Source organism: Dreissena polymorpha, chromosome 1, assembly GCF_020536995.1.
Source record: "Dreissena polymorpha isolate Duluth1 chromosome 1, UMN_Dpol_1.0, whole genome shotgun sequence".
Taxonomy (NCBI): Eukaryota; Metazoa; Mollusca; class Bivalvia; order Myida; family Dreissenidae; genus Dreissena; species Dreissena polymorpha.
In genome coordinates this window covers 59,848,946-59,870,704 of record NC_068355.1, presented here as the reverse complement: position 1 = coordinate 59,870,704, position 21,759 = coordinate 59,848,946, and the positions used below count along the sequence as shown (strand labels likewise).

Genomic DNA, 21,759 nt, shown 5'->3' with positions numbered 1-21,759 from the left:
GTTTCAACCAGTTTCAACACTCCTGCCTTTCGGTCTCAGAGCACACTCACGTTGCCAAACCATCTCCATCAAAGACAAGCCAGTGTGTTCACGATGTTCTTAGTTTTTGAGACAGGGAATCGCCGCAGTGTTTTGATTCGAATATTCAGAATCTGTCACCACCTGCGCTATTAAATCCGATAGTATACACTACACAACGTCTTTTCCAGACGGTTTGGGACGCATAACGAATTGCAAACTATTTGGCGCGCACGCTGTTTATGAAAGATTCTCAACCGTCCGCGTTAAGTGGCGAACTTGTTCCCGAACTTTTTAAGACGAAAGTAGCTCTTTATATTGACACCCACCCGAACCGGTGTCTATATAAACTTAATTAAATTATTAAGGCAGCACTAAAGGTCACAAAATACTAATTCAAATTAAACGCAGTACGGCGGAAAACGGTACAACTAAAACTACAAAGAATCATTTGCAATTCGTTTTTCCATTTCATGATCGTTTTCTGTATGATTGATTTTTAATTTCAATTCGTTTTCTGTCAAATACAAATCGTAAAAACTATAAAACGAACTTTATCTGTTGCCCTGGTGCCAAATGATTTTAAAATCTTACAATGAATGACAAAGTTAAGGCCCCGGGACAAGCTAATTTATGATTATTGAACTCAAAGTGTGACCTTGACCTTGGAGATATCGACATAATTCTTGCCCGCGACACACCTTCCACTGATGGTGAACAAATTTGCCAAAAGATTTTAGAATCTTACAATAAATGAATAAGTTATGGCCCGGAAAAGCATTTGACCTTTAAATCCCAAGTGTGACCTTGACCTTGGAGATATCAACATACTTTTTCACATGACACACCGTCCCATGTTGGTGAACAAATGTACCAAGTCATTTTAAAATCTAACAATAAATGACATAGTTATGGTCCGGACAAACTTTCTGTTTAAAACACACTGAGTGACCCCATGACCTCGTTTTTGACCTGGCATGACCCATATTCAACCTTGACCAAGACATCATCTAGATACAACTTGTGACCAAGTTTGGTGAAGATCGGATGAAATTTCGGGACAGACCGCCGGACCAACCGACAGACCAACAATGTGACTCCTATATAGCCCCATTACCAGTAATGGGAGTATAATGACTATAAATGTAAAATATGTGCAATTTTACTGCTACACAATATACATATTTAATGGGTACCAGCAAATGTAAACTCTGCTATAATGTGTAAAGATTGTACGTTACTGCATCGTACCAAACACAATCATGAAACAAGAGGGCCAAGATGGGCCTAGTTCTCTCACCTGAGAGGAGTCGGTTCATTCAATCTTTACCAAACGTCAAACTTGACCTAGATATTGTCCAGACAAACAACCTGGTAAAGTTTTATCATTATTGAACCAAAACTCTGGCATATGGAGTGATTTTTTTTGGTAAGATTTGACCTGGTGACCTATATTTTCAGTTGACCCCCCTAACCAAACATCAAACTTTGCTTACAAAAATAAATATTATGACCAAGATTCATAAAATCTGAAACAAAATTGTGACCTCTAGAGTGTTCACGAAGATTTTGTATAATAAAATGAAAATTTTGACAATCTAAAGGCAATAATTATGGCATTAATTATGTGATATATATAAAACCAATCTTTTCATCAAGTTTCATGATGATTGGGCAAAAAATGTGACTTCTAGAGTATTCACAAGCTTTTTTTACTATATAAATATGAGAAAACTGCCCCCCCCCCAGCAGCCATGTTATTCAACTGACTTGAACCATTTTCAAACTCGACTCTCATATCAAGGAAACAAATGTTCTGACCAAATTTCATGAAAATTGGGCCAAAAATGTGACTTCTAGAGTGTTCACATGTTTTCACTATATACATATAGAGAAAAATGCCCAGCCCACTGGCGGCCATGTTTTTTTACCGATCTGGACCATTTACAAACTCGTCCGAGATATCAATAAAACCAATGTTTTGACCAACTTTCATGATGATTGGGCAAAAATTGCGACTTCTAGTGTTAACAAGGTTTCTCTATAGCCAAATAAGGAAAACTGCCCCGCCAACTGGCGGCCATGTTTTGCAACGGACCGGAACCACTTTTGAACTCGACCAACATATAATTAAGACAAACATTTTGACAAAGTTACACGAAGATTGGGCATGAAATGTGACTTCTACAGTGTTTACAAGTTGTTTCTTTTTTTGACCTAGTGACCTCGTTTTGACCCGACACCAGTCTTGGACGTAACCCACTCGACTTTCGACCGAGTCAAGTGATTTTTGCGTCGGTCGAGTGAAAATTCTAAGCCGGTAGCTCGATCGGTCGAGTGCATTTTTTCATTTTTCATGTCCGAACTTAGTAACATGTCCCAAATAGATTGATATAGACGCTTATTCAAAACTGCATTTGTTATTTCTCTTGAGCATTCATTGATTAGACGCTTATCGAACAGTGTTGTAAGTCAATCTCGGGAGACGCTATAACTTATTACTACTGGGTGGAGAACATGTGTCGATAAATTTATTTTAATGTCTTTTCTTCATTATTTTGAGCGCGCAACGCTCACACACGCGCAACGCTCACACAACAACTGCAAAATGAGAATGAAGGTTGCAAAAAAAATTATTAAAAGTCAATAAAACGAAAATTGCAACCGTTATGGAAGAATAATCAGTCATCGCTTCGTTTTGATGTCTCCAAGGAGACTTTGATTCTGAGCCATCATTGCTAACTGACTGGTAAGTGCAATTCATACATAATTTTAGAAAACAACATGCAATTAAATATCATGCACTAACTTACAAGTATAGTTTTTGACGATGCTGGTATCATAACCATCAAAAAAAAAATTCACAATGGCGACCTATGTAAAAGACCGAGCCAGTCCGATTGAGATAACTCGATTTTTCAGTTACTTCCCTTTTGCATTCGCCACTGCATAGGAGATTGCTCGTCATTGATAACATTCTCCTAGCAGAGTTGTTGTTTCAACAATAAACAATGGCCGCCCCCATGAGAGTCTAGATTCAAAACTTTCTTACTGCATAAATTGGCTTGTTTCGCTATTTAGAAGCTGTCATTTAGGATATATGAATTATTTATTCACTTAATCTCCGCTCATGACAACAATAGTTGGAATTCGAAGGATATATACTCGATGTGAATGAAGGACTTTCTGGATTGTAACAGCTTGACACGGCAAAACTGGCATACTGGTAATTTTAGTTATCAATATAAGTCACATTGTGCTTTATAAATTGTATTCGAGCATTTTCCGACTTATTGAATGACTATGATACCTGATATCAACATTTCATCGGGGATTTGCAGATCACTAAGCTGTCCTGAAATTCAACATTGATTTCAAACTCTTTACTGGTTCGTACTCTTTCTTAGTGTTAGTACTTTTTATCATTTTAAAGTTAAATGAAATGTGTCCCAGTAAAAGAGACATTAAGGCGATTGTGGCCAGTTTGGATCTAGATCAGCCTGCAGTCACTTGAAAGCTGTTTGCTTAAAAGCGTTTTTCTGACAATAACAAATAATTTAATTGGATACTGATTTGACTGCGCTTTTCCTGTGACTTGGCTCAAATAATAGAATTGTCATTATTCAAATTATTTATTTCGAACATTAATCAATTGTTTTTCTTGTCCCTCGGGATCAATGACTCCAGCACTTTCCTGTTGAGAATTGAATACTGCTAAAGGCGATGCTAGGGGGCGTGAGAGATGTTGCACCTTCCATTATCGCTCGATTGTTCATTGTCGGCTCGGGTACTACGTACATGTACCCCGAGTACTCTTTAAGTATACTTACATGTATCACGGGTACGGTAAATATACTAAAATGTACCCGAGAAATTTAACCCTAAATCAGTCGTTGTTGACTATTTTTTTGTAACATGGGTTTTTTTTAGAAAAAGGGGAAGACGCTGGACGCTGGGTAAAAGGGGAAAATCGAGTGCGAAAGAGACATATTTGGGGAAAAAAAATACAAACTGTTCATTTCAATGTCTATAACTCACCTACAGACTTCAGGTTTTTTTAGAAAAAGAGGCATGTCTCTGACCTTTTTGTTCTTAAACACATGAACAAGTATGATATTAAAGTCAAAGTCCTAAATAAAGTTGCAGGTGTAGATCTTATAATGGGAATTTTTTTCAACTGGGACCGGGGAACGATGTCAATAGTATGATTTCAATTTCATGATAAATGGGTTGACGATCTAGATCTGCTACAGTATTGGAAGGGAAAGGTGCGGCAGCTGCCGATTGTCTACTTTCACTTTCACAATAATCCGACAGTAGTAATCGATGTTGATGTATGTATGTATGTATGTATGTATGTATTTATTTTGACCTTGCGGTCAAGGATAACCCATGAAAGTGCAAGCATTTATTTCCAATAGGGTCCTTTGGTTTTGCTGAAGAGATGATTACATGTACCTCCGAATCCTGCTGGGTTACAACGGTTTTTGATGATTCATTCTTAAAAAATGCGTCAACGCAATTAATATTTTCTGAGTCCGAACGTTTTATTTTGTTCGTGTATGAACGCCAATTGTGAGACTTTTTCTATTTTAACGTTTATATCTTGGCTTTCACATAACCCGGATGAAAATTCGACTGGTTTCCGGTAGTAAATTGACGAAACACCCTTCTCGCGCGAGACCGGAATCCAGTAAAATAGTCACATGATTAATACGATTAGTTGCCCGGTTTCCATGACGTAATTTAAGAGCTATATATAGAATCACTGGGATTCCCAGATTTGAGTGTTCGTCGGGAGAGAGAGAGCGAGATCGTTGTACATGGTACAAATTTGATAGGTGTCGACTTCCCAAAAGAAAAAAAACATTTCTTTGAGGGTAAAATATTATATTTTGGTGAAAAATTATATTTTTGGAGGGGAAATGGTAATTTTAGGGGAAAAATTCTGGTAGGGGAAGACGCCGAATATCGGCATCACTTTCTTAGTAAAAAAAAGCCCTGACTTAAGAAGTAAAGTGGATCGAAACACAAAATTTAACCATATATTCAAAGTTACTAAGTCAAAAAAGGGCCATTATTCCGTAAAAATGACATCCAAAGTTATGCAACTTGTCCTTTTACTGTACCCTTATGATAGTTTGCGAGTGTTCCAAGTATGAAAGCAATATCTATGATGCTTTAGGGTTAAAGTGGACCAAAACACAAAACTTAACCAAATTTTCAATTTTCTAAGTATAAAGGGCCCATAATTCTGTCCAAATGCCAGTCAGAGTTAGATAACTTTGCCTGCACAGTCCCCTAATGATAGTTAATAAGTGTTGCAAGTATGAAAGCAATAGCTTTGATACTGTAGGAATAAAGTGGACCTAAACACAAAACTTAACCAAATTTTCAATTTTCTAAGTATAAAAAGGGCACAAAATTCTGTCAAAATGCCAGTCAGAGTTACATTACTTTGCCTGCACTGTCCCCTTATGATAGTTAGTAAGTGTTGCAAGTATGAAAGCAATAGCTTTGATACTTAAGGAATAAAATGGACCTAAACACAAAACTAAACCAAAATTTTCAATTTTCTAAGTATAAAAAGGGCACATAATTCTGTCAAAATGCACGCCAGAGTTATCTTACTTTGCCTGCCCAGTCCCCTCATGATAGTAAGTAAGTGTACCAAGTTTGAATGCAATAGCATTGATACTTTCTGAAAAAAGTGGACCTAAACGCAAAACTCCTTATCACTAGTAAAGAGATTTCAATATACACGCAGATAGTTCAATTTGCATAAATAATATTATAATATGCAGAGGTTTTTTTCCCCCATTTTTCTGCTTCAATTTATTAATATTGAAATTCAATGTAAACTAAACGAAAATTCATTCAATGGGAAAGCAAATTATCATAACATTTAAAATTGGAATGCATTCCGCTTTTAAGGCTTTGTTTTATAATTGATTAAATGCATCTCTTATCACTTATAACCAAATTAATAAATGTTTTATTATTTTTTAAATATAATTTATTAAAGTTTAACTATCAGAAAGAATACCGCTAATTTATTGTTTTGTTTTGTGGAATAGTCAGTATTTAATCTTCTGACCACGTTTAAGCTGATGCTTTAAACTACCAGTACTTGGTATTTATATGCAGAGGAAATTATACTTATGAATATACATTTATTGGTACTAAATATAATATATTTGCATTATAATTTAAGAGTTTTAATGTTTATATCGGATTTTTTATCAATTTATTGACTGAATAAAAGCCCTTTATACATGTTTTAAGTTGCTGTACCCAGTGTTTTTCCAACCAGTCTTGTGTGGAAAATCCTGAATGTAAACAATAACATTTAACTGGTCTATATGTAACTGTGATGATAAACTGTGCAGCAGCAGCATTTATACATGTACCTTGTTTTATTCACACCATTCATGGCAGGTGTGGTATTCTTTGGCGATTCAGTTTGCTGTGAGGTTGTATGTGAGGTTGTATGACCATTTTGAGTTGCAACATCACCAGACATTCTAACCTGAATAACAATGGCAGACAGCATTGAACAGAAATGAACAAAACAATATTATGTAGTTTAGATACTTTGCAACAAACAAATACAATTAACTCGTTACTACTTAGATACGTATTTTTACGCATGTGTTGTACCTTAGAAAGTTAAAATAAAATTTAAGGCCTTTCTTATTAAATTCAAATTTTAAAGGCTTCATTTCCAACCCTTACATACTGCTGAGCACAGGCACTCAGTATTAGTTACTACCCCCCTCCCCCAGCTGCTACCCCAATCCCAAAACTCTCAAAATGGTTCATTTTTTATACAAAATAACCATACAAAAAAAGTAGATTTTTGTTTCACTTTTAAACAGGGCCCTTGCTACACTTTGGGGGATTCGGCCCTTAGATGGGGGAATTTTGCGTCGTTTTGGGCGAAAAGGGGAATTTTAGAAGATCTTTTCACCAACCATTCAAAAAATTGCTATATTTTAATGTAATTTACATAAATATACATTAAATCAAATGTTAGTAGCACAATACCAGCTGGCAACATAGGTATAAAAGAAGTTTTTTGAGGGGGGAATTTTTAGCTGAGAGGGGAAAAAACTCCTTTTTTCATGGGAGCAGCTTAACCATTTAATCAAAGGTTAGTAGCACAATACTAGCTGGCAACATAAAAGTAAAAAAAAAAACTAAAAAAAATTTTTAAAGGGGAATTTTTAGCTGAAAGAGGGGAAAAAACTTCTTTTTTCATGGGGGAAGCCGACGATATTTGGCGGTTTAAAGTGCAAATCGAGGGCCCTGTAATATACCAAGGTTTTGCAAATCGGTTGAAAATTGATGGAGTAGTGAGCTTTGGAAAAAGGCTGGTGTGCTGAAATTAGCATTTCATGGTCGAAGTAACATTACCTTGTTACATATACATGTATGTGGCGTGTTCTGAGACTTTTGGTGCTAATTTGGCAAGCGTCAAAATGAGAAAACTTATCCGAAATGATGTCAATATGCTTGCGCTTAATTTTATATAAATTGCCTAATTTTTTCAGTGATTTAACCATTTATCTTATTTAAGTTATATAAATATCGGCATAGACTGGTCCTAGAAAGTATTTTCTATCAAACAAAAAGTTGATTTTGACCTTTTAATATCAATGAGCTGACTTATTATTCCCTTTTAATCAAAGTTGGCCATGGATAATGTATAGCCACACACAATTTTTCAACACATGTTGATACCGTTTTTAGCTTGCTGTTTATAATAATGTTTGGATTTAGCCTGTCCTGAACAAGGTAATTAAAGTGTTATTTTTTAATAAATTTAACTTTTTATGGTTAAATGCCCAAAATAATTACAAAAACAACATATTTATAACTAAAAATGAAAATAAACAAGAGCTGTCAGAGGACAGCGCGCTTGACTATTCGAGTGCTTGACAGTATAACATAAGCAATCATTGGGAAATTGTTCATATTCAATAATTTATTAGACGATCTTTCAAAAATAAAAAAAGGAAAAAAAATATATTTTATTTTTTTTTGGAGGGGGGGGGGGGTTGAAAGGGGGTATAATGTGGTAATGTGGGTTGTGGTCATTTATTAGACGATCTTCAGTGGTTTTTTTGGATGAAATATTCGGCGTTATTCGGCCCCATTCCCCCATCTTTAGAGTATATATTTTTCCCCCCAATATAATTCCCCTCTGGGAAGTGTTATTCAATTTTAATCAATACCTCATTTAAATACGTCTTTCGTTACGAATTTACTACAATTTTCCTGAACTGCATCCGCTTTTTTTTCTTTTATTTTAGCCTTTACCGCAAACCGTACGTAGTTCACTATCACGACTTTCGCTTTACGACATCTACCGCAAACCATACGTATTCCAACATGTCGCACAACAACAAAAGCTATCGTAAAAAAAATTGACAAATCTGTTTTAACTTAAAAATAAATTGATATTCTCTTCAAACAAGTACAACTTAAAAGTCAGTCTTCTTCAAATGCCGGCAGTGAAACGCCAGAAATGTCCGGTCAAGAGTGTTGAAAGACTGTTTAGTTTGCTCAACCTGCTTTGCACGCCACAGAAAAACAGGCTTTGGGAAGCTACACTTAAGTCCCTGATCAGACTTTGTCTGCACACGGAGAGACTTGGTGAAGAGGAGGTCACCAGAATAATTGATAAATTCGCTGAAAAGCCCAGAAATGTTGAACTTTGAACATGAACATAACATGTTAATGAATAAAGTGCTAAAACTTGATTTTGTACTGTTACTAGCTAAGCATAGAAATTCCCCCCTTTTCCCAATTTACGCGCAAATTTTCCCCCTCTCAGGGGACCCGATCCCCTTCCCTCAAAACTGAAAAAAAACACTGATCTTTCAAAAATAAGAGGGAAAAAAAAAATTGGGGGGTAGGGGGGAGTAGGGGGGTGAGAGGGGGGTATAATGTGGGGTGGGGTAATTTATTAGATGATGTTAAAAACAAGAGGGCCATGATGGCCCTGAATCGCTCACCTGACTCATAAAGATCAGATGAAAACTATGACCTCTATTGTCTACACATGTTTTTCTATGATTTGACCTAGTGACCTAGTTCCTGACTCTAGATGACCCAAATACAATCCCAATCCAGATTTCATCAAGATAAACATTCTGACCACAGTTCATAAATATTGGATGAAAACTGTGACCTCTATTGTCAACACAAGGTTTTTCTATTTATTTGACCTAGATTTTTACCCCAGATGACCCAAATACAATCCCACCCAGATTTCATCAAGAATTCTGACCAAATTTCATAAAGGTTGGATGAAAACTGTGATCTCTAATGTCTACACAAGGTTTTTCTATGATTTGACCTAGTGACCTAGTTTTTGACCCCAGATGACCCAAATAAAATCCCAACCCAGATTTCATCAAGATAAACATTCTGACCAAATTTCATAAAGATTGGATGAAAACTGTGACCTCTATTGTCTACAGAAGGTTGTTCTATTATATGACCTAGTGACCTTGTTTTTGACCCCAGATGACCCAAATACAATCCCAAACCGGATTTCATCAAGATAAACATTTTGACCAAATTTCATCAAGATTGGATGCAAACTGTGACCTCTACTGTCTACACAAACAAATTGTTGACGGACGGACGCACGGACACACGCAGGCACGCACAACGGACGCCGGACATCACACGATCACATAAGCTCACCGTGTCACTTCATGACAGGTGACCTAAAAATATGTGTCGGAGATAAACATGAACAGTTTTGGTTAAAATCCCATAGAAACAAGGGCTGTTTGTAAAACATGCATGCCCCCCTATATGGGCTATAAGTTGTAGTAGCAGCCATTGTGTGAATACGTTTTTTGTCACTGTGAATGGTGGTGGTGGTGGTGGTGGTGGTAGTGGTAGTGGTGGTGGTGGTGTAGTAGTAGTAGTAGTAGTAGTAGTAGTAGTAGTAGTAGTAGTAGTAGTAGTAGTAGAAGTAGTAGTAGTAGTAGTAATAGTAGTTGTAGTAGTAGTAGTAGTAGTAGTAGTAGTAGTAGTAGTAGTAGTAGTAGTAGTAGTAGAAGTAGTAGTAGTAGTAGTAGTAGAAGTAGTAGTAGAAGTAGTAGTAGTAGTAGTAGTAGTAGTGGTAGTAATAGTAGTAGTAGTAGTAGTAGTGGTAAAAGTAGTAGTAGTAGTGGCAGTAGTAGTAGAAGTAGTAATAGTAGACGTGGTGGTGGTGGTGGTGGTGGTGGTGGTGGTAGTAGTAGTAATAGTAGTTGTAGTAGTAGTAGTAGTAGTAGTAGTAGTAGTAGTAGTAGTGGTAGTAGAAGTAGTAGTAGTAGTAGTAGTAGTAGTAGTAGTAGTAGTAGTAGTAGTAGTAGCAGTAGCAGTAGCAGCATTACAAGACCAATACTTAAGAATGATCAAATGGGAAAAGGTAACATAGCACCGGCAGTAAATATGGGGCTCATTTACAGGTCAGATTTGGAATCTCTGCTGTAAAATGAGATTTTGAATGAATTAAAGGGAGGCAAATCTGTAATAAAAGAACATGCATAAACCGTAGTTGTTTCCCTTGTTTGAACCATGCTAAATCCTTACAAGTTTGGAAAGAATTGGATGAAAAATTTGTACTTTATTGCATAAACACCATTTTCTCAATTCAAGGGGAGGTAATTCTGTACTTCATGGACCAATAATGCTTATTTTTTGTAGGGTTCGTGTCCTCATTGATATAAAGACACTGTGCAAATTTGGAAAGGATCGGACAAAAAAACTGGAAGATTTTTGAAAGTTTTCACAAAATAGGCAAAAACGAATAAACATGCAAAGTTCAACGAGCTCCTGCGGCCATGTTTTTTGACGAATCAAATTTCTTTGAACAACTTTTTCAGGGGAGCCCTCAAAGGTCATCCCTGTGAAATTTTTTGAAAATCTGATGAGCGGTTTCTGACAAGAAGATTTTTTAAGGTTTTTACCATATATGGTCATGGCGGCCATCTTGGTTATGCGATCAAATTTTTTTTAACAATTCTTTTTTCCCATGACCTAGGGATGCTCCACATGAAATTTAGTTGAAATTGGCTCAATGGTTTAGTAGAAGAAGATGTTTACAAATTGTTTACAGACGGACGGACGGACGCCGGACGCTGAGTGATCACAATAGCTCACCTCGAGCTATCGCTCAGGTGAGCTAAAAATTGGGGGGCGGGAGGTTGGGAGGGGGTAAGGAGGGTGATAGGGGGTATAATGTGGGGTGGGGTAATTTATTAGATGATGTTAAAAAAAAATTGGGGGGGGGGGAGGTTGCAGGCTTTTTCCGCCCTATGCCACGGGTCCAAAATTCGGCCCCATTCCCAATGGAAATCTGGTTGTTTTTTTCCCAATTGAAAAAAAATATTCTCAATTCAAAAAAAAAAATTTTTTTTTTTTTTTTTTTTTACCCTTAAAATAAATAAGTTAACCTGATCAGGTGTAGAACATAGAAAGTATTGCATAATTAAATTATCTGTTGCCTTGAATTTGTTTTAAAAACTGTAAAATATGTTAATGATTATTTAAGACTTTCCTTATTTTCCTCAAAATCCGAATTCCCCAAATTCAGATTAAAAAACCTGCACTTATCACACATGTTCATAATATTTTGTAAAATTTTAATAAGTTATCCAAATAGTTGTTATTTACCAGTTAACGGCTTCTTTGAAATATAAGAAACACTATTTACATGTTATAATTTTTCCCAATTGAGCCAATTTTGCGATTAATTTTTTCCCCAAAATGGGGGTTTTCACGAAGCGAAATTCCCAAAATTCCAGGGTGGCGTTTTCCCAAAATGGAGTGGAAAAAGCCTGGGTTGGGGCGGGGGAGGCTGGGGGGGGGGGGGGGGGGGTAGGGGGGGTGAGAGGGGGTATAATGTGGGGTGTGGTAATTTATTAGATGATGTTTTAAAAAAAAATTGGGCGGGGGGGGGGAGGCATTCTCGGTAGGGGCGTGGGTTATTGTTTGGGTGGAAATTCCGAATCCATTGTGGTATTCAGGTAAATGTTGTTTTGTCAAAGTAATAATAAAATGTGATCATAAATAAAGAAGTTATGGTAATTTAAGCAAAATGTTCAATAATCTAAGTGTAAAAGGGGCCATAATTATGTCAAAATGCTTGATACAGTGGTCTGCTCTTGTTTATAGGTTGGGGTCATGTTGGTTAACAAGAATGCAAAATATACAAGAGGGCCTGAAAGGCCCAAAGTTGCTCACCTGAGATAACAAGATATTATTGGGACAAATCTTCTGACCAAGTTTCACAAAGATAGGAAAATAAATGTGTTAACAAGGTTATACTATAGCCATATAAGGAAAAATGCCCCGCCCCCTGGCAGCCATGTTTTTCAACCAACCGGCAGCATTTTATAACTCGTTCAAGATCAGTCTGCGAAATAAGCGCACGCCCGGTGGCCTGGGCGTGTAAATTATAGCTCGGGCCTATTAAAATTGCCAAATCGTACGCCCGTACCAGTAGAAATTCCGTGTATTAATATTGTTTACATTTTTAAGTGTGATAAACGTCATTATTTTGTGAGTACTCCCCGAAGATTTCCGACAGAACTTCGTTCAACTTCGCCTAAAATACGAGATTTAAATGCGTTCTGATTGGTCCATACATTCAACGGTCATTTTCGAGTCGTAACCCAGGCCACGTGGTGCACAATTTAAACTGGTTATTTACTATTGGCATACGTCATGCTGATGTGTTTACTGCTGAAGGAAACCAATCGACGTCCGCGGCTTGCATTTCCGGAATAAACATCGCTTTACTTTGTAACCTTGTGTGTGTGTTTACTTCCAAAGTTGTAAGTCCCTACGCGCATAAGGCTGCATAATGCTTAAATACATAGCTAAAGCGAAGCCTGGCAAGAAACTGCCCACTACTGATCGTAAGTCAACAAATTACTATGAAAAATCACGGAAACGTGAATTTCAAGAAAAGTGGTTAAAAATCAGTGATGAAGGAGAAGCTACTTCTGTAAGACAGAGTTTAATTAGCTATGCTTAAAAACACAACATAAGAAAAAAGTCAACATGTATGATAAAAGTATGCCATCTTATGATCTATGCCTTCACTTGTCAAGTAAACTTCTGGAAAATAACTATCAGGTTGCTTGTTTTACAGGATATGGTTTCTGAAAAAGAGGATCTCCAGGATGGCAGTGATGATGAGATAAACGAAGAAGTTGTTTATCACATGTTAAAGACTTATGATTAATAAAGGACATAATTACCTTGACATGTTATATTGTGTTGCACTTGTTTTTGCAATAGGCTTTACAGTTTACATACCCTGGATACAATTTTACTTTTTAATAAATTATCTGCTATTGAAAGATGAAACCCTTTAGCAGGGTGTATATTTTAACAAATTTACTTTGGGCTAGTAATTTTGCTGCCGGGCTACTTGTCTTCACCATTCAAGTAGCCCAAATGGCTAGTGGATAAAATGAGCTACCGTGAAGACTGCAAGATATTATCGGGATGAATCTTCTGACCAAGTTTCATGAAGATCAGACAATAAATGTGGCCTCTAGAGTGTTAACAAGATTTTACTATAGCCATATAAGGAAAAATGCCCCGCCCCTTGGCAGCCATGTTTTTCAAGCAAACGTAACCATTTTCATACTCATCCAAGATATCATTGAGACCAATCTTCTGACTAAATTTCATGAAGATTGGACAATAAATGTGGCCTCTAGAGAGTTAACAAGTCAAATGTTGACACCGCCCAACGCACGACGGACAAAAGGCGATCACAAAAGCTCACCATGAGCACGTTGTGCTCAGGTGAGCATAAAAGCAATATGTCAAAGGATATAGGAAATCAGGCTTTTTCCGCTCCATTTTGGGAATACACCACACTGGAATTTTGGGAATTTCGCGTCGTGAAAACCCCCATTTTGGTAAAAATAATATTCGCAAAATTGGCTCAATTGGGAAAAATTATCGCATGTAAATAGTGTTTCTTATATTTCAAAGAAGCCGTTAACTGGTAAATAACGACTATTTTGATAACTTATTATTAAAATTTTACAAAGTATTATGAACATGTGAGATAAGTGCAGGTTTTTTAATCTGAATTTGGGGAAAATGCCTGGCCTTTTTTGAGGTGAAAAAAATCGTGCGAAGCGCCAGATTTTGAGGAAAATAAGGAAAGTCTTAAATAATCATTAACATATTTTACAGTTTTTAAAACAAATTCAAGGCAACAGATAATTTAATTATGCAACACTTTCTATTTTCTACACCGGATCAGGTTAACTTATATATTTTAAGGTAAAAAAAAAAAAAAAAAATTTTTTTTTTTTTTTTTTGGAATTGGGATTTTTTTTTTCAATTGGGAAAAAAACAACCAGATTTGCATTGGGAATGGGGCCGAATTTCAGACCCGTGGCATAGGGCAGAAAAAGCCTGGAAATATTTGGGGTAGTACGCAAAGTTTAACATAGATTTATCAATAATATGCATATTCTAAGTATAAAAGGGGCACATTGAAAATATTTGGGGTAGTACGCAAACTTTAACATTTGCTGCATATTTTAAGTGGAAAAGGGGCCATAATTATGACTAAATGCTTGATAGAGTTGTCTGGTCTTGTTAATAGGTTGGGGTCATGTTGGTAAAAAAAGTATGCAAAATATAAAAGCAATATGTCAAAGGATATAGGAAATATTTGGGGTAGTATGCAAAGTTTAACATAGCTTTATCAATAATATGCATATTCTAAGTATAAAAGGGGCAATAATTCTGTCAAAATGCTTGATACAGTTGTATGCTCTTGTTTATAGGTTTAGGTCATGATGGTTAACAAGTATGCTAAATATGAAAGCAATATGTCAAGGGACATTGAAAATATTTGGGGTAGTACGCAAACTTTAACATTTGCTGCATATTCTAAGTGGAAAAGGTGCCATAATCAGCGTTTTTTTTCCCCAAAGGGGAAAGGTACCTGTACCCCTACAATTGGGAATTTTTCGAGTCGTGAAATCTTCAAATTGGGAAAAAAACGAGTCGCGAAATCAATGAATTGGGAAAAATTCGAGTCGCAAAATTGATGAATTGGGAACCTTAAAAATGCATGTAATCTATCATTAGGGGCTATATTCTGCATCACAAAGCATTTTAAACTCTAGGTTTTGACAGAAAAACTACAGTATGGTTATGATATTTTGACTATCGTATCATGTCATGTGAAAATTGTGTTATTGCCACTTCAGTTACAATGTGCCCGTCAATTGGAAAAAAATATCTTCCAGTGATAGGCATAAGCACTGAGGTTGCATAAAAAATAATATTAATAATTTTGTTTAAGCCCTTAAAAGTCTTACAAGCCCTGCAATGTTTCATGTGAGTTAAATTAAAAACTTAAAAACTAAACAAAAACAACAACAATAGATCTTGTACTGGTTTGACATCTTTTAACAATAGACAGTGAGAATAGTCACACGTAACCAAAATGAGTTTTTAGAGTGGAATGCTTTAACAATAATTTTCAAAGGTAAGTCTTATATTTTGTTTTGATTTTTTTTCAAATCATCAAATAAGATATTAAGATCATCTGCCATTAAATGCTTATGTATATGTTGTAAATAACTATAGGATTTTACACCCATGTCTCATTATTTTTAATTTTATGTTAAACTTTTATTTGTTTATATCCGTATCCGAATAGTTACTGTCCGGATTTGACACTTAAAAAACTATACATAGAAGTAATATGCGCATTTAACTCAATACGGTTACGTTTTTTTTTAATGTCAACGAAAAATTAGTGTTGAGAAAGTTTATTGATGTAAGGAAGACTGGTCTTAGCGAATGAATTCTTTCACGGGAAATATCGATCACTCGTCGCGGTTATGTAATCCATTCACATTTAACACAGCGGTTAGAGTTGCGCCCCATTGGAAAAGTTTTGTTTACTTTCTACACAACAATGTCCGGCGAAAATAAATGGCCGAAAATGAAAGGCTCGACAATATCAAAAGATATTTCCAGCGAAAATAAAAGGCACTGGCTATTGGGAACGGCACCTAAAATCGTTCAGAACGGTATATATCGAGATTGGGAAAGGTCCGGTGCTAAAATTGGGAAGCCTCCGGTAGGCTTTGGGAAAGCTACCGTTCCCCGGTACTAGTTAAAGAAGGAAAAAAAACGCTGATAATTATAACAAAATGCTTGATAGAGTTGTCTGCTCTTGTTTGTAGATTGGAGTCATGTTGGTAAACAAGTATGCAAAATATGAAAGCAATATGTCATGGGACAATGAAAATAATTGGGGTAGTACGAAAACTTTAACATTTGCACGCTAACGGCACGTCACGGAAACGCCGACGCCGAGTGAGTAGGATAGCTCCACTATATATATTTCATATATAATAGTCGAGCTAAAATGGCGACCGTGACCTTTCTCAGTTCCTGATAGTGATATATTTTGTTTACATTTTAATTTAATAAATTAAGTTTGTCAATGTTTTCTTATTATTGAATGAGAAATTCCATCTGTTAATTATATAGACTAGGATATTTGTTCATGTCAGTGTAAGATCGTTTGTTATTTCACGAGTGAGCATAGAAAAGATATTGTCACGAGTGGCGCAGCCACAATGTGAAAATATTATTTTTCTATGATAACGATTGAGATTACAAACGATCTTATTAACACTGGCATGAACAAATTTTCTGTTTCTTTGATGCCCCTTTTTCAACAAAATAATTAACAGCTGTTTTCCTTTCGCTGCAAAGTTACCCTTTCTCCCGTGGCGTGCCTCACTACATTTCAATACACAAAATGACGTCATTTTTTTACGAAATGCCGTCACTATTCCAGCAAAATTCTCCAGTTCAACTATTTTACAATGTAAATAAAAGGTGAAAAAAGCATAAAATATAAAAGAAAATTTGTTGGTTTCGGTGGAATACCAAGTTTAATTAACTCATGATCATAAAAATCTTATGATAATCTAAATATAGAACAAATGCTGTCACCATAGGATGACTTATGCCCCCTATAAACGCTTGATAGAAGTTATGAGCTTTTTTCGAAACCTAAACGCAGATTTCGAAACCTAAACACGGACCCTAAGTTCAAGGTCACAGGGGTCAAAATATGTGATATGAATAATATATGAAGGGTATATCTCAAGGGACATAGGGACATTGTCTTAGAAGTAATGAGCATTTTTCGAAACCTAAACGCAGATTTCGAAACCTAAACGCTAGAGCTGCAACGATTCGATCCGATTCATCGAAAATCGATTCGAAATGCTTCGATTCGATTACGATACCAAACCTACCAAATTCGATTCGATTCTTTAACATATATACATATATATGCATAGATACGTAAAGCACGCTGTATTCTGACTGTTGATACGGGAAGGTGAAGGTTTTATCTTTACCTGTAATTACAACGCGCGCGATTGGTTGCTTATTACTTTAGTCATCCAATCAATAAGCGCGTTACGGTCTACTTTCGGAAAAAGCGTCAAAATGGCTGAACAAGTTGTTGCCGACAAATTGAAATTATCAGATGCGCCTAAGAAGCTAAAATCTAAAGTGTAGCAGTATTTTGGGTTTCGGGATGGTAGCCCTACCGATTAAGCAAAGTGCAAACTGTGCTTCACGGATGTGGCGTACGCTAAATCCGGCTCAACCACTAATCTAATGCAATATGTCGAACGCAAACATAACGTTGATTTAGCAAGACTAAGAGGTCGCTCAAGTGCAACTACTGAAGTCGCGAGCCAGAAAAGTAGTTCTATTTCTATTGGAATTTTGTTAAGTTTATTAGAGAATGTGATTTGTCCTACAGGTAACAGGTGATGCTGTCATGGCACAATGGAAGACATGTTTATAGCGGTTTTGGGTAAAAGTATAATAGTGATAGTTAAACCATTCAACTGATTCCAGATACGTTCTTATGATTATTTCTTTATTTTTTATATTATTGTGTAATCAACACAATCTTCTAGTGAGAAGATTTTATATTAAAATTCCTAATTTGCTATTCTTTTTATGTGTTTTATTGAAATCACATTTGAACAGAAATGTTAATTTTGAGGCATAAGAGTGAATATATGATAAAACTAGGTTTGAAGATGAATCGAATCGAAAAAATCGGTATCGGAGTGTCTGAAATCAATATCGAATCGAATCGAACTGTTGGTGAATCGTTGCAGCTCTACTAAACGCGGACCCAAAGTTCAACGCCAAGGTCATTTTTTTGGGGGGAAAATTGGAACCTTCCATTAGGAATTTTCTACTCCCATATGGGAAAAATATATACCATTGGGAATGGGGCAGCTTACCAGACCCGACGTTGAATGAAAAGAAAAAACAGGGGTGTCAATTGGCCAAAATCTAAAATCCTGAAAATAAGCCTAGCATGTGGGGGGCCAGTGCCAAAAAAGGGTTAATTATTCATTTAATTATGTCTAATGTGTTAACAATATGTCAAATTAAATAATTTATGTTAAAAATGACATTTTGTGACAAAAATCTTTAAATACCACAACAAAAATCCTCTAATTTATATCAACATCAAAAGCAGTTTTTGAGGGCCAAAATCCTGAAATCAGGAATTATCCTGAACTTTGACACCCCTCAAAAACATTGCCATCTATCCTACTTGCAGATGTAACAATGCCAACAATATGTGACTAATCACAGCCCATATTACAGCCAGTTTCTACAACTATTAAAATCATGAGCATTGTAGGATAATTATGTGCTATTACCTTCATAGATTTAAGAGTTAAAAGAGACCTATGCACTCATAGTTTAAGAATATGTTTGAATATAGATAACATTTTACCTATACTTATTTTGTTATTCAGATTTATTTTTAATAATTTATATTCAATTCTGCAAAAGGGAATTTAAATAACTGTAATGTTGTTTTGTAATGGTAACCAGGGCCCTCAATCTGTCAAATCCACGGCCGAAATTCGGTCGCATTCCCCCCCCCCCCCCTGAAAAGTATACTTTTTCCCCCTTTTTGGGGGAAAAATTCCCCCTAAAAAAAAAAAAAAATTTTTTTTTTTTTTTTTATATAGATAGATGTCTCATGATTATTATATCTCAATTCTATTTTAATTTAATCTTGTCAAACATACTTATTAATTATGAAATAAGCAATGAATATAGTGCAAACATGTACAAATGTAATAATTAGATAGTAAGTAAAAAATCCCCCAAAAAGGGAAAACGCCGCGAAAAATTCCCCCTGCTATGGGTAGCGACCCGCTTCCCCTAAAATGGATTTAGGGCCCTGGTAACCACACAGCTTGTATAATTATTATTATGTTACTAACTATTTAACATAAATGATTCCTGAATATATTGTTGTTCGCTAGGTTTTAAGATCATGGCAATGTTAAACTTAATGATTAAATGAAAATTGAACAAAAATGAGAAAAGTAGGTTTGTCTATGTATGTACTTAATTTTGGAATCTTTTTCGAATTCTTTATACATTTATATTATCATTGAATTACTATTATATGATTATCTGAATTGCTGAGAGATTGTATAATGCAATATTTAATTAGGTTGTGTATTATTGTTTGCAACGTTTAATAATCATTATATTTAATGTTCACATCTTTTAGACTTTTAAATAAATTATTTAAGTTTCACCTCTTTTAAATAAATTAATTTAGTTTCACCTCTTTTAAATAAATTATTTTAATTTCACATCTTAAAATAAATTATTGTGTATGGACATTGGTTTCCATGGTTACAGGACAACTCAAACCTTGAGATACCTTGTAAAAAATCAATTATTATCTTTGGAAAAAAGTAGATGCAAACTTTGTAATATAATGGTACAATTTTGTAGACATATTTTGCTGTGTCATTACATTTGCTAAAATGAGGTAATTGTTAGTTATCTTATCTGATCCAAATATGCTGCAAACTAATTTAGAGCAAATTAACACAAGGGTCCATATCTATTGAGATAACAGTTTGACTCTTTATCTGCATTTGGAATGGAAGTATTTTTTTCTTAAATGATATAATATAAGTCAGTGTTTTTTTTCTCACAAATAGGGGAATGGTGGCGGGGCCCATCCATAGGCGTCGTTTTTTAGAAAAAGGGGAAAATAATTAAAAAAAATCACTCTTTTATATGTTATGATATTTATTATATGAACACACATGTTTGTATGAATGTAATATTCATAGCTGAATTTCTCTGTCCTTATTCTTAAATATATATAAATGATTTTTTCATCAGTAGTTTCAGACATTTCAGCCTTCATGCACAGTCTCAGTTTTCCTAGCCATATTGAGTCTAATCGGGATTTTTTAATCGATAAAATGGCAAATTTGAGCATTTTTTTTTCAATAGAATAGACCAAAGTGGAATGTTTTTATCAACAAATATTGACACAATATAGATACATCAGGCCTTTTCCTGACCATTTTGGGAAAAAAGGCAATTTATATGAAAAGTCCAGTTTGGGGAAAAAATAATTAAATATAACTCTTTGTAATAATTCAAAAACATATTAATTTGTTATATACTTTGTTAGTTGCTTATGAAATAAATTTGAGATGTATTAATCATTAGAGAGTTTTTTCTAACCAAAAAAAAAAAAATTTTTTTTTTTTTTTTTAAACTTTAGGGGATTTTTTCTACAAAAAATAGGGGAAAAATATATACTCTTTTTTGAGGGGAATGGGGCCGAATATCGGCCCCAAAATTGCCATAAAAAAAACTGTCAGTCATTAAACAAAAAAATTAGGAAAAATTTCTTTGTATACACAGAATATCAATAATTTGAATATTAATGGTGTTTCCATGGTAACCAATATAACTTTTATAATGATTCTTATTTTTGAGTAGTATTAACTTTATCATATAATTGTAGATTGCAGTCGTCGAAATTCGCACTAGTCCGACAGCAAAAAACTAGTATTTTTTCTTTCGGGCTTGTGGGAAATCCAATATTACAAGCCCGACGTGCTTGTACAATTCATTAAACAGAAAACGAGTTCCACTTGCATTTTCAATATTTGTAAACAAAGTTTTGAGCCGCTTAAATCAACAGCCGCTTATGTTTTAACACACTGCACACACGTGCTGGGCAATCAGCCGATAATTGGATTACTGCGCATAAAGCGCCTGGTTTTGTGGTTCCCGGATTACAATTATGTAAAATAAATGTTTTGCGTTGCGTTCGGGACACAGAGAGTAATGGCCGAACAGTTGTCATTCAAGTATGTCGTTTAGGAATGCAGATCTGAGGTAACTGTGATTGACGCATTTGTCAACTGGCTTTTTGTAGAATAACCTGGCACTTAATTGCTTATATATTTTCTGGTGGTTCTGGTACTCTCTCTTTCACATGGATATATGGTCGCTGTCGTTCTCAAACCTCGTAGCTACAAAATGCCAACTTTTCAGGAGAGAGAAAAAAACGTCGTCTCATTTTTTTATAACGATGTTTCAGAAATTGAAATTCTGTAAAAATACCAAACAAATGAAGCTGCAAAATACGGTATAAGCCTTAGACGCGTAAGTCATACACTGTAACTCCAATATAGCGCGGTCAATGGGGTCCAAGCCGCGAAACAGCGTTATAAAGGCTCCGCGTTAGGTTTTGAGCTCATTTACTGCAGGGCGCTATAAAAAAACAGGTATAGAATAGCCTATAATGGGTCATGTATATATATATTGCCATGCTGTGTTGAC

At 35.3% G+C, this 21,759-nt stretch overlaps 1 protein-coding gene across 2 annotated transcripts in view; it reads right to left on the bottom strand.

Annotated features, from left to right (window-relative positions):
• LOC127831017 (thymidylate synthase-like) overlaps window positions 1-21,759 on the bottom strand; it is a 117,485-nt gene that overhangs the window by 79,002 nt on the left and 16,724 nt on the right. For both annotated transcript variants that reach the window (XM_052356001.1, XM_052355995.1), the window contains exon 2: window positions 6,429-6,547. In XM_052356001.1, coding sequence (XP_052211961.1) covers window positions 6,429-6,541 — 113 coding nt within the window. In that variant the 5' untranslated portion in view covers window positions 6,542-6,547. The remainder of the gene's footprint in view (window positions 1-6,428; window positions 6,548-21,759) is intronic.